The sequence below is a fragment of the Leucoraja erinacea genome, chromosome 20 (assembly GCF_028641065.1).
Source record: "Leucoraja erinacea ecotype New England chromosome 20, Leri_hhj_1, whole genome shotgun sequence".
Taxonomy (NCBI): Eukaryota; Metazoa; Chordata; class Chondrichthyes; order Rajiformes; family Rajidae; genus Leucoraja; species Leucoraja erinaceus.
In genome coordinates this window covers 33,117,257-33,131,562 of record NC_073396.1, presented here as the reverse complement: position 1 = coordinate 33,131,562, position 14,306 = coordinate 33,117,257, and the positions used below count along the sequence as shown (strand labels likewise).

Genomic DNA, 14,306 nt, shown 5'->3' with positions numbered 1-14,306 from the left:
TTAGTTTGATGAATCTCTTGATTTCTCCTTAATTGCTTGCCATGATGATCTGAGATTGAAAGGGAGATTTGTAGATCTTGCATCAGCAAAATCCCTCTTGTTAAGATCATAAAGATTTACATTTCTCACACCGGATTCTTCAGCCTATGAAACAATTTGCCGCAACCTCCATGGTTCCTATCTGAGTCATAGATTTGTAGAATAATACAACACGGAAACAAGCCCTTCAGCCTAACTCGTCCATGCCAACCAAGATACCTATCTAAGATAGTCTCATCTGCCAGCATTTGGCCCATATCCCTCCAAAGGTTTCCTATCCTTACATCTGTCCAAATGTCTATTAAATATTGTTATTATACCTGCCTCGACAACTTTCTCTGGCAATTCCATGTGCTAACCACTCTCTTTATGAAGAAGTTGCCCCACAGGTCCCTTTTAAATCTTTCCTCTCTCACCTTAAACCTATGTCTGCTAGTTTTATTTTATTCTCCTTCTCTAGGGAAACATTTGTTGCATTCACCCTATCTATGCCCCTTGTAATTTTTACACCTCTATTAGATCATCCTTCCGTCTCCTGCACAACAAGGAATAAAATTCTACCCTGCCCAACCTCTCACTTTAACTCAATCTCTTGAGTCTTGGAAACTTTCTCTGAAATCTTCTCTGCATTCGTTACAGCTTAGAGTCATAGAGTGATACAGTGTGGAAACAGGCCCTTCGGCCCAACTTGCCCACACCGGCCAACATGTCCCAGCTACACTAGTCTCACCTGCCTGCGTTTGGTCTATATCCCTCCAAACTTGCCTTATCCATGTACCTGTCTAACTATTTCTTAAACGTTGGGATAGTCCAAGCCTCAACTACCTCCTCTGGTGACTTGTTTCATACACCCACCACCCTTTGTGTGAAAAGGTTACCGCTCAGATTTCTATTAAACCGTTTCCCCTTCACCTTAAACCTATGTCCTCTGGTCCCCGATTCCCCAACTGCATCTACCTGGTCTATTCCTCTCATGATTTAATACACCTCTGTAAGATCACCTCTCATCCTCCTGCGCTCCAAGGAATAGAGACCCAGCCTAATCAATCAAATGGTTAATGGAGTTTAATACAGATAAGTATGAGGTGTTGCATGAAGTCATAGCATGGCAGGGTCTTCACAGTGAATGGTAGTGTCCTGGAGAGTAGTGTGGATGGTCTTCATCAATCAGGATATTGAGTATAGAAGTTGCAATATGTTCCATTTTTGGTCAGCATGCTTTAGGAAAGGCATCAAACCCTGGTCTCCGGCGATGTGAGGCGGCAACTCTACCAGCTGCACCACTGTGCCCCTCCAAAATTGTTATTAATTGCACTCTCTGTGCTCAACTTGCGTTGCACATCAAACGTGGGAACCTCCCTGGCTTTACTGAACCATTTCCACACTGAGCAAAAGAAAAAACTGGAAAGATTATTTTCAATCCACGATAACGTGTACTAGAAAAAGTACTTTTCACTCATATCTAAATGGACATCAATGCTGACTTTGTCAGGTACAACAAGAAAAGGTTAAGTAATGTTTATAATAAGCAGTTCTAATATCAGCAGCGAGTGTAAAGAATGTGTCAATACTATTTGAATCTGAATTGAATTTACCATCTGAAGATGGGTCTCGATCCGAAACGTCACCTATTCCTTCTCTCCAGAGATGCTGCCTGTCCCGCTGAGTTACTCCAGCATTTTGTATCTACAATTTGTTGAAGCCTTGTTACAAATACATTTTATGGCTCTTTATCATTTAACATAAATATTCTTGAGTTTTTATTTAGTTTAGTTTAGAGATACAGCGCGGAAACAGGCCCTTCGGCCCACCGAATCCAAACCAACCAGCGATCCCCCGCATATTAACACTCTTATACTCACACTAGGGACAATTTCACACATACCAAGCTAATTAGCCTACATACTTGTACGTCTTGGGAGCGGGGGAGGAAACCGAATATCTCAGAGAAATCCCACGCGGTCACGGGAAAATGTAAAACTCCGTACAAACTCTGACATCATTACCTGGGATTGTGTGAATGTTATTTGTGAGCATATTCTGCTGCATGTGCCAGCAAGGTTTGTTATGTCACATGGATTGGGAAGAATTTGATGCTGCATCTGCCCATTGTCTGTGAAGAAAGCCATCAGTAATTGGATGCTTTTCCCGGTGATTATTTGACAGTGTGTGACAGCAGTTCTGCTGGCATATATATATATATATATATATATATAAAGACAACTCTGCTGGCATGCTGGTGGAAAAACTTTACTACAGTCATGTTACTAATTATAAAGTGAAACTTCTGACCAGAAATAACTTAAAAGCAAAGCGAGGCTGTTCCTTCTTGTCATTTGTCATTCTTCCAGTGCAGCTTTCAATACTAAATAATAATTTCACATTTCTCTGAACACAGATTCTTAATGTAAAAACAGTGAAATTGGTAGTAAAGCAATCAGTTTCAGTATAACCCATTAATGGTATTCAGAGTAATGTTATTTTAATATAAGCATTTGTGATGGCAAACTATCAATTAATCTGTAACTAGATCTTGTACATATCTCGTGTATTGCTACTCAAATAATTGGAAACTGCACTGATACAAATAGATTTATGGTAGCTCAGACCAAAATGGGTTTTAGAATGAGTGGTAGTTGCAAAACACATTGTGAACACTCGTAAATGGAAAAATATCATTGAGTAAATTTATGTATATGTACATGCTAAATGTATTCACTAGATTTTGAATTGAATTATGTTTAATGTAAATCCCTTGGGTCCAACTAATCCAATCAGCCTTGTTTCTAAACATGATATATACAGTCATTATATGCTTACTGCAATCGAATGACTAAAGTTGGCATGACCGTAGTCTGGAGTGGAGACAAGCTAAATTAAACAGTTTCCATTGTCCTACAGACTAACAAAACTCCCAACAGGAAGCTTGCTGGGAGCGAGTGGCAACTTTGCACAAGAGTGATTGAGAAAGCAATGGAGCAAAGTTGCATCCGTGCTTGACAAAGATGCTCCACTGCACCTCTTAAATATCACAGTCAGAAGCTTTGGGGAAGTTATATAACATCGCATTCCAGTGCTGGATATCACATAATCTCTGGATTCTGCTTCTTTCTTCCTTTCACTGCACTTCTTGTGAACATTGTTTTGGACCAGTTACAGGCTTAAACAATTTATCTGTGAATTTATTATCCAGTTACAGAAAGGCTCTTTAACTGTCACATCCAACAGCACTGAAATCAACTATTTGATCATCATTACAGAGCTATTTGTAGAATCTTACACTGTGCTAGTGATTTTGTCGGGGGATTGCTACTTTATTTTGATTGAATTCTGCAGTCATGTAAAAATTCAAATATTACAAGAAAATTGCTTGGAAAACTCTTGTTAAGGGGTCCTGAAACCTTGGGAAACAATTGTTGTCCTGTCTGAACTCATTAAATCACCGTGGATTTGGTCAGTAGGTGTAGATGGCTAGTGCATCTGCCTTTAACATAGTGACCTTACCACCCTTAACCACTCCCCTTATCAGGGGTATAACTGCATGCTCCCTCCCTGGTGGCTCTCTCTCTAGCTCCGGTGACAGACCACGTACAGCTAGTATAGCAATTATGTGAACAGTTAATAAAAAGCTACAGTTAAGACAATGTGTTGTTGAGACTTCTTTACATGGTGTCAGAAGTGGGATTCGAACCCACGCCTCCTGTTTGCCGGTTTTCTTTTATTTTATACCCCAGTACCCTTATCCTGTTTCCTTCCCTCGTGCCATGGCCAACTCGTGCCGCAAGCCCGACCCGCTTGTATTTGATGGGGACATTGCCCATCGATGGGATGTCTTCCGACGTGATTTTCAGCATTATGTGACCATCGCCCACCCTGCTGCCACTGCTGAGACGCGTGCATCTCTGCTCCTCAACTTGGCCGGTCCCGACGCCCTGGAACGGTCCGAGTCGTTTGTGTATGCTGCTGGTGAGGATGCCCTCGACCCGGTATGTCTCATTGCTAAGTTCACTGCCCTGTGTGATGTTCCCACCAACTCTATTTTGGAGCGTTTCAAAATGTTTGGCCGTCGGCAGAGCGCTGAATAGTCCGTCACTAACTACATCGCCGCGTTGAGGCACCTGGCTCGGCGCTGCCGCCTTGATGCCCTGACCCCCGAACAGGTGACTCGTGATATCCTTGTATACGGCCTCCGCGATGCTAAACTGAGAGCAGAACTTCTCAGAAAGCCCGAACTTTCTCTGGATGAGGCTCTACACACCGCACTCATGGCTGAGGCTGTCGCCTCTACCCTGCCACCCGAGGACACTCATGTCGACTTAGCCTCTGCCACCGGCCGCCCAAGAAACGTTGCCCCGCGGCGGCAACAGGGTCCACCCCCACCCAAGTCCGGCGTCGCCCGCCGCTGCCCCAACTGCAACTTTGCTACCCATCAATTCAACGTGTGCCCTGCCCTGGGGAAGACCTGCAATTTCTGCAGAAAGCTAAATCATTTTTCTGCAGCCTGCCGAGCCCGCGGGAATCAAGCCCCCCCTTTTCGGAGCATGCCGGTCAACCTTGCTCCAGCTGATAGTGTGCCTGGCTCAGAGCACCTGCCTGATGATCTCACCCTCTCTGATATCAGTTCCTCCGAAGGGGAGGCCAGCGTGTTTTCGCTTCTAGACTCTCATGCTTTGGTTGCTAACCCTTCTGTCCGTGTGACCGTCAATGGTACGACCTTCTCAGCTAAGTTAGACACAGGCGCTTTTACGAATGTTATGTCAACAAGCCTGTTTCGTAAGATAAGGTCTGGTGAGAAAGTGTCTGCTGCCCACTCCCGCCTGCATGCATATGGGGGAGCCGTACTCGTTCCTGTGGGAAAGACAACTCTGCACTGCAAGGTCCTGGAGGTCTCTCGGCCCCTCGCTTTCTACCTGCTAGATTCCGACAACGTGACCCTGCTGGGCGCCCGAGCGTGCCAGGACCTCGGTTTGGTCTCCTTTCACCGTGACATCCATCAGGTGCAGACCCTCATGGACCCCCTGCGTGATTACCCTGACCGTTTTGATGACAGGCTGGGCAAGCTGCCCAGCTGCTACAAGATTGCTGTCGACTCCAGCATAGAGCCTGTGGTCCGCCCGCCACACCGCGTCTCCTTCGCCATGAAGGACAAGGTGAAGTCTGCGTTACTGAACATGGTCTCCAAGGGCATCCTGAAAGAGGTGAGCGAGCCCACCCGGTGGGTCTCCACCATGGTGGTGGCGGCGAAGAAGGACAAATCTGAGATTCGCATTTGCATCAACCCCAAGGACCTGAACCTGGCCATCAAACGCCCGCACTACCCGATGCGCACAGTAGAGGACGTCGCCACACAGGTTGGCCCGGCCACTGTTTTTTCGGTCCTCGATGCCAAGAGCTCTTTCTGGCAGATACCGTTAGATGAACGTTCTTCCTACCTGACGACCTTCAGCACGCCTTTCGGAAGGTTTCGATTTCTGCGCATGCCATTCGGCATTAACTCTGCCAGTGAGGTGTTCCAGCGGACCATGGAGCAGCTGTTCGCCGGCCTGCCGTGTGCCATCATAGTTGACGACATCCTGGTCTATGGCAAGGACGTGGCCGAACACGACCTGAACCTCCGCAAAGTCCTGGATCGGGCCCGGGACATCAACCTGAAACTGAACCCGAAGAAATGCCGATTCCGAGTTAAAGAAGTCACTTACGTGGGCCACGTCTTTACCGCCTCGGGGCTGAAGCCCGACCCGGAGAAAACTGCTGCCGTCTCTGGAATGTCCCCTCCTACCGATGTGCCCGCTCTGCAGCGTTTCCTGGGCATGGTGAACTACCTGGGGAAGTTTATCCCCGACCTCAGCGAATTGAGTGCGCCCCTGAGGGAGCTCATTAAAAAGGACACTGCCTGGGCTTGGTTCCCACAACACCAACGCGCCTTTGACGTCCTGAAGTCCCGGCTGGTCTGCACCCCCACCCTCAAGTTTTTTGACCTACAGCACCCCATTGTTCTCACCTGTGACGCTTCCAAGTTTGGTCTCGGCGCCGCTTGCCTGCAGCTCCACGACGGCCGGCAGATGCCCGTTTCCTATGCGTCCCGCACCATGACCCCTGCCGAGCAGCGCTACGCTCAAATTGAAAAGGAACTCCTTGCTGTGGTGTTTGCTTGCTCGAGGTTCAAGGACTACATTCTGGGCAACACCTTCACAATTGAGACCGATCACCAGCCGCTAGTAACCATTCTTAACAAGCCGATCCACGCTGCTTCCTCCAGGCTGCAGCGTATGATGTTGCAGCTGCAACGGTTTACTTTCACCATCGTATACCGTAAAGGCAAGGACATGTTCGTTGCCGATACACTTTCCCGCGCCCCTCTGCCATCCTCTGCCCGCCACCCCTACGAGTCGTCGGACCTAATGGTACTTAATGTCAACTTTGTGCCTTCAAAGCAGATGCAGTCCCTCGTTTCCCACACTGCCAAGGATCCTGCCCTGCAGCTACTGTCCGACATCATCATCCAGGGTTGGCCTGATCGCCGCTCCTCCTTGCCGGCCAGTGTAGTCCCATACTTCCTGGTCCGCGATGAGCTCGTCCTGCACGACGGCGTGGTGGTTAAGGGGCACACGGTCGTAGTGCCCGAATCACTGAGGGTCGCCTATTTTCAGTCTGCCCACAACGGTCATCCTGGGGCCGAGGCCACTCTGTCCAGCGCCCAGGGCCAGTTCTACTGGCCCAGCATGGCCAACGACATCCGGGAGTGGGTCTCTGCTTGCCCTTCTTGCAACAGCCTGGCTCCACATCAACAACGTCAGCCGCTGCTGCAACAACCTGCCCCCGATCTCCCCTGGACGGCGGTCGCTACTGACATTTTCGAGTGGCGTGGGAAGCACTTCCTGGTCCTCGTCGACTCCTATTCTAACTGGTTTGAGGTCGACCAACTCCACTCCCTCTCCTCCTCGGCTGTCATCGGGAGGCTGCGTCGCCACTTTGCCACTTTTGGCTCCCCTGCTCGCCTCCAATCTGACAACGGCAGCCAGTTCACCAGTGCCGAGTTCCAGCGTTTCGCTTCTCAGTGGAACTTTAAACATTTTACCAGCAGCCCTGAGTACCCGCAAAGCAACGGCCTGGCGGAGCGTGCAGTCCGCAGTGCTAAGGGTTTGCTGGAGCACTGTCGGCTGTCCAAGACTTCCACCTGGCCCTACTTAATCTCCGCAACATCTCCCGCGACCCTGCCCTGGGTTCGCCGGCACAACGGCTGCTGTCTCGCAGAACTCGCCCCCCCCTCCCCGTTGCCCAACAAGCCCTTGCTCCCTCTGTTCTCCCACCCGCCATGGTCCAGGAGCGTATCACCGCCAAGCACGACTCGCAGAAGCGCTCCCACGACCAGTCCTGCCGCCCCCTGCCGCCTCTGTTTCCCGACCAGATCGTCCGGATGCAGACTGCCTCTGGCCACTCCAAGCTCGCCACGGTGGTCGGCGATGCCGGCTCACCACGGTCCTACCTGGTTGACCACGACGGCGTAATTTACCGCCGCTCCCGCCAGCATCTGCTGCTCGTTAACGAGCCCCCACCTCCTCCTGCTGCTCCCTTCTCCCCTCCCTTGCCGGATTCCGCTCCTGCCGTCCCACGGATGCCCCGATCCCTACCTTCACCGTTGATTACGCCACCGTCTCCGCCTCCCAGCCCTCGTTCTCCCTCTACCCCGCCGGCGGGTGGGTCCTCGCCCGCTCCTGTGTCTTCTCCTGCCGCATCTCCCCCTGTTTCCCCAGTTCGCTCGCCTGCCCCGGCCCCGGCCGCTCTTGTTCCTGCAGGGGGAGGAGGTGGCGAGCATCGCACCCGGTCTGGCAGGCTGGTCAAGCCGCCGGTTCGATACGGGGATTTCGTTTAGCTCTGTAATCATTGTATGCCTGCTTGTAGCGCATGAGACGTGGTCGCCCTGTCACTGTTATATTGCTTTGTTCCAAGAGGAAGGATGTAGATGGCTAGTGCATGTGCCTTTAACATAGTGACCTTACCACCCTTAACCACTCCCCTTATCAGGGGTATAACTGCATGCTCCCTCCCTGGTGGCTCTCTCTCTAGCTCCAGTGACAGACCACGTACAGCTAGTATAGCAATTATGTGAACAGTTAATAAAAGCTACAGTTAAGACAATGTGTTGTTGAGACTTCTTTACAGTAGGTATCTTGTTACCTTTGGTTTTAAGGGCATTCCGATTATATTTTATTTAAGGTAGGCTTTACTGATGAATGTATATTTTAGAAACCAGTCGGTATAATTTGGGAGAGAATTTTAACAGATGTGTAGTTAAACAAATTATGCAGCTTTCGAGCAGTGTTTCAGCTTTGAGATAGTTGCCAATAAATACAAATGCAGTATTTCTGCACTGACAATTTTGTTTAGGAAACGGTCCACTCAATAAATAAGAAACACTCCCTGGTTTCCATTTTGAAGAACATGTTGGATAAATGAGGTACTGATATGGTTTTATTTTTTGCCGTAGGACAAGTCCATTACCCCAAAACAGACACCACCTCATTTGATGATGACAGTAGTGATGCTTTGTCTCCAGAGCAGCCCGGGAGCCAGGAGTCACAAAGTTCAGCTCCTTCTCCAGTAGAACCCAAAGTGAATGAGCTGTCGTCATCTTCATCCTCCCCTGTACCAAACGCCGTCATTCAAGTGAGTACTCCATCATCTAGCTGGGGAATGAAACAAAAAGGTTGGATGTGCAGACCACAATGTGACAATAGGGAGTCACTGTTTTTGACTTATTTATACTCGCACCTTGTGTGACACAATTGCACAGAGCACTGATTCCTTACATAATTCTTGCTCCTGGAATTTAAAATCTCAAGTGTGCATGCTAGAAATAAGGAACCACAGATGCTGGTTCACAAAAAAAAAGACACAAAGTCCTGGAGTAACTCAGTGGGTCAGGCAGCAGTTCTGGAGAACATGGATAGGGGGCGTTCTGGGTCTGGGTCTCTTCTTCAGACTGAATGTACAGGGGAGGGACAAAGCCTGGCAGGTAATAGGTTGATACAGGTAAGGGGGAGATTTTGATAAGCAGATGGTTGGACAAAGGCCAGAGGTGAAAAGACGTATGATACGAGGCAAAAGGATTGAAGAATTGGTCATTGTGAAGCTAGAAGGAGGAATGTAGGTGGGATATAGGGACTAATCTTATCTTTAAAGGACATCTGCTCAAACTGGATACTCCAATACTGGAAACCTAATGTGTAATTTTGTTCTCCCTGCTGTGGTGGGTTAGGTACCTGGCACAAAACCCTCAGCAAAGGCTCATGCCTTGAGGTGGAGAGGCTGCCAGTGAGGGTAGCCCAGTGGGTCGTGGGTAGCAAACAGTGCAACTATTCAGAATTGAGATGTGCTCAAGGATGCAATCTGGTTGGCATAATGAGCCAGGCTCAATGGGGAATGGCACTACCTGCTCCAGGTGCTAATAGACTGCCCAGATCCTACAGTCTCTCTGACCTCATGCTTGAGTCAGAGAAGCCTCTATCTTTGTTTTCCTACACTGTTCTCCCCCACTAGGAGATTTCTCTAGGGTGACAGGCTCAACAGCAGTCACAGGACATTGACTTTGTTACGGTAGAGATATCTCTGAGCTGGAGAGAGCTGTATAAACCATAGAGGAGACATCAACTTCACAGTGTCAAAGTGAACCTGCCAACAGGCACTTACTGGACACAGATACAGAGAAAAACATAACTGATATGGCACATATGAAACATGCCAAATAGCTCACATGTTTAAAGTTGGCAGTCTGGCAGTTCCCTGCAGATTGTAACTGGCTCATTCACTGATGCAGTGAGTGAGTGCATCTGAAATGGCCTTTTGATAATTCAATTAAACCTGGGCCGACTTGCTTGTTCGTTGCTCTGTCATTTCTTCAGATGATCAGGGTCATAATATTGTCCATTGCAGTGTTGACAACCTGATCCACAATCTCAACGGTCAAACGGGTATTTGAGAATAGATATGAGATTGAGGGCAGATCTGATACTGACACTTTCAACACACTGTCATACAATTACTGGATCACTTTGATATTTTGCAAAATGACTTGTTTTTGTACTTTATTCCATGAAATGTCTCCCTCCACTATCCTAATTCAGTGGATTGAGACAGATGAGGAGATAAAGGAGTGGCCAATGGAAATGTCCGTTCCAGATTTTTAATGACAGCCAAATTTAATATAGATCTATTCTTTCCCACCACCACTTCAACACGATAGTCCCCACCTTCAACACGATAGTCCCCACCAGACTGGCCGGGAAGCTACTGGAATTCGGGCTCAACACCCCCCTGTGTGCCTGGGCCCTGGACTTTCTCACCGCCAGGCCCCAGGTGGTAAAGATGGGAGGGAATACATCAAAGTCCCTCACCCTGAGCACAGGATCGCCCCAGGGTTGCGTCCTCAGCCCCCTATTGTACTCCCTGTACACACATAACTGTGTGGCTAGGTTCAGCTCCAACTCAATAATTAAGTTTGCTGATGACACTGTGGTGGTGGGCCTGATCTCAGACAACGATGAGAAGGCCTACCGGGAGGAGGTGGCTGATCTAGCACTCTGGTGCCAGGATAACAGCCTCCTCTTGAACATCAAAAAAACTAAGGAGCTGATCGTGGACTTTAGGAAGGCACATCATCCGAGGACGTACACTCCATTGAGGATAAATGGGGATATTGTGGATAGGGTGAGCTGTTTTAAATATCTGGGAGTCCACATCTCTGAGGATATAACATGGACATCACACGCCGCAGCACTCGTGAGTAAGGCAAGGCAGCGCCTTTACCACCTCAGGCAATTGAGGAAATTCAGAGTGTCTCCGAGGATCCTCGAGTGCTTCTACTCAGCGGCTGTGGAAAGCATCTTGTCCGGAAATATTACCATCTGGTTTGGGAATTGCTCTGCCTAGGACAAGAAGGCTCTGCAGGGAGCAGTGCGTTCGGCCGAGCGCACTATGGGAACTTCACTCGCCCCCCTGCAGGAACTATACAACAGGAGGTGCAACTGCAGAGCCAATAAAATCATGCGAGACCCCTTCCACCCATGCAACGGACTGTTCCAGCTGCTACGGTCAGGCAAACGCCTCCGTTGCCATGCAGTGAGAACGGAGAGGTTGAGAAGGAGTTTCTTCCCAGAGGCAATTCAGACTGTAAACTCCTATCTCACCAGGGACTAACTTTACTGAACGTTTTTCCTTCCATTATTTAATATGTAAAAGAATATGTGTGTTTATGATTGTGTTTACATAGAAACATAGAAACATAGAAATTAGGTGCAGGAGTAGGCCATTCGGCCCTTCGAGCCTGCATCGCCATTCAATATGATCATGGCTGATCATCCAAGTCAGTATCCAGTACCTGCCTTCTCTCCATACCCCCTGATCCCCTTAGCCACAAGGGCCACATCTAACTCCCTCTTAAATATAGCCAATGAACTGGCCTCAACTACCCTCTGTGGCAGAGAGTTCCAGAGATTCACCACTCTCTGTGTGAAAAAAGTTCTTCTCATCTCGGTTTTAAAGGATTTCCCCCTTATCCTTAAGCTGTGACCCCTTGTCCTGGACTTCCCTAACATCGGGAACAATCTTCCTGCATCTAGCCTGTCCCACCCCTTAAGAATTTTGTAAGTTTCTATAAGATCCCCTCTCAATCTCCTAAATTCTAGAGAGTATAAACCAAGTCTATCCAGTCTTTCTTCATAAGACAGTCCTGACATCCCAGGAATCAGTCTGGTGAACCGTCTCTGCACTCCCTCTATGGCAATAATGTCCTTCCTCAGATTTGGAGACCAAAACTGTACGCAATACTCCAGGTGTGGTCTCACCAAGACCCTGTACAACTGCAGTAGAACCTCCCTGCTCCTATACTCAAATCCTTTTGCAATGAAAGCTAACATACCATTCGCTTTCTTTACTGCCTGCTGCACCTGCATGCCTACCTTCAATGACTGGTGTACCATGACACCCAGGTCTCGCTGCATCTCCCCCTTTCCCAATCGGCCACCATTTAGATAATAGTCTGCTTTCCCGTTTTTGCCACCAAAATGGATAACCTCACATTTATCCACATTATACTGCATCTGCCAAACATTTGCCCACTCACCCAGCCTATCCAAGTCATCTTGCAGTCTCCTAGCATCCTCCTCACAGCTAACACTGCCCCCCAGCTTAGTGTCATCCGCAAACTTGGAGATATTGCCTTTAATTCCCTCATCCAGATCATTAATATATATTGTAAATAGCTGGGGTCCCAGTACTGAGCCTTGGGGTACCCCACTAGTCACTGCCTGCCATTGTGAAAAGGACCCGTTTACTCCTACTCTTTGCTTCCTGTTTGCCAGCCAGTTCTCTATCCACATCAATACTGAACCCCCAATGCCATGTGCTTTAAGTTTGTATACTAATCTCTTATGTGGGACCTTGTCGAAAGCCTTCTGGAAGTCCAGATACACCACATCCACTGGTTCTCCCCTATCCACGCTACTAGTTACATCCTCGAAAAATTCTATAAGATTCGTCAGACATGATTTACCTTTCGTAAATCCATGCTGACTTTGTCCAATGATTTCACCACTTTCCAAATGTGCTGCTATCCCATCTTTAATAACTGACTCTTTACAGTTTGTTTGCTTGTTTGTTTGTTTGTCTTTTTGCACAAAGTCCGCGAGCATTGCTACTTTTCATTTCATTGCACATCTCATATGTGTATGTGACGAATAAACTTGACTTGACTTGACTTGCCAAAAAACAGCCTCCATCTCTTGATTTATTTTTGTCCCCTTTTCCCTCATCAATACCAGTCTGAAGCAGGATCTCGACCCCAAACGTTACCTTTTCCTTTCCTCCTGAGATGCTGTCTGTCCCGCGAAGATACTCCAGCATTTTGCGTCTATCTTCGGTTTAAACCAGCATCTGCAGTTCTTTGCTTCACAAGATCAAGTGTGGTGTTCCATCAATTTTCCACCTCTGACAAATCTTCACCAGAAGCGCCCCCATCTCCATGTGCAACGTCATGACTTTCACCCTCAGACTTGGCCACAATCCTCTGGCAACCCATGTCCCAGAGTCTGAAAGGAATACCGATGCGGGTCATTTTCTGAAAATCTTCAAGTCTTGCAATTTGCAGCCAAGTCCCAAAGTCGTTATTGGTGATTATTGTTGTGATCTTCTGGTGTATTCATTAGACTCAGCAAGAACGGCTGGGTGCATAGGTTTGCCTTTAATATTGTTCAAACAAGGGAAATGGGTTATTTAACTGAAAGGCTGTGGAAATGAGAATCATTTTAAAATGTACTGTCAGAAAAATGTAAGTAAAATCGGTTTATCGTTTGCTTCCTTTCTGATTGAAAATACCAATGATCCATAATTTAAGAGGAACATCTTCACTCGAGCATCATCTTTACACTTGGTATTATTTATATTTTAAATAATTTTTAAATCATTTTTAAATAATTAAATACTTTTACACTTGGTATACACGTATTGTATTATTTCATTGTAGAAAGGGTCTTTCCCACCATTACTTTTAAACAATGGTACTTCAGTTTAAAAAAATACTCTACCTAGTCCTTTACTATTACATGTATTCACAGAAATTTGCATTAAAGAGATCTTTTCATATTGTACTAAAAGCTGATTTCCATGTTTTTTCTAGTACCATCCACAGCCAATGCCTGACTTTCTGAAACCAGCTCCTCTAACTGATCAGCAAAGTATGCGTTCAATAAATACCACTCTCTCTATAAGTATATCTTCCTCAAACAAGACTACTCCAACCCTAGTGAAGGTATGTTCAAACCTTTATCATATGATTCATGTTAGAAGAGTTCCAGTTTCATTTGTGTTGGGGATGTTGAGATACCAACTGGTTGCTGAGCTGTGCATGAATTATCTCTGTATGGCTTTGTGTCTGTTTGTTGTCAGGTAACACTCCTTGGAAATATTTGATTTAGTTAAGTAAACTTTATAATTTCAAGTTGTTTGATGAAGTGGGATTATGCTGCCTTTTGTATTGCTTGTTAGTTTATTATATTAGAGCAATGGTTTTCCCCTTTTGTCATGAGAATTTAAAAAATAATAATAATGGGGCAACTGTACAAGAGATAACAGAGCTATCACAAAAAAAATGTTATTTGATAGAACATATCCATTGCGGTTATACTAACAAAAAGTAATAACATATATTGCCCTTTGTCTCGTGTTAATAGACTGGAAGTTAGATCAGCAGCCTTGACATTATACTGACCTTG

At 46.9% G+C, this 14,306-nt stretch overlaps 1 protein-coding gene across 4 annotated transcripts in view; it reads left to right on the top strand.

Moving 5' to 3' along the window:
* mrtfba (myocardin related transcription factor Ba) overlaps nucleotides 1-14,306 on the top strand; it is a 181,328-nt gene that overhangs the window by 144,568 nt on the left and 22,454 nt on the right. For 3 of the 4 annotated variants that reach the window (XM_055651835.1, XM_055651833.1, XM_055651836.1), the window contains 2 exons: nucleotides 8,525-8,706; nucleotides 13,712-13,843. In XM_055651835.1, coding sequence (XP_055507810.1) covers nucleotides 8,525-8,706; nucleotides 13,712-13,843 — 314 coding nt within the window. The remainder of the gene's footprint in view (nucleotides 1-8,524; nucleotides 8,707-13,711; nucleotides 13,844-14,306) is intronic. The other variant, XM_055651834.1, reaches the window with a different exon arrangement.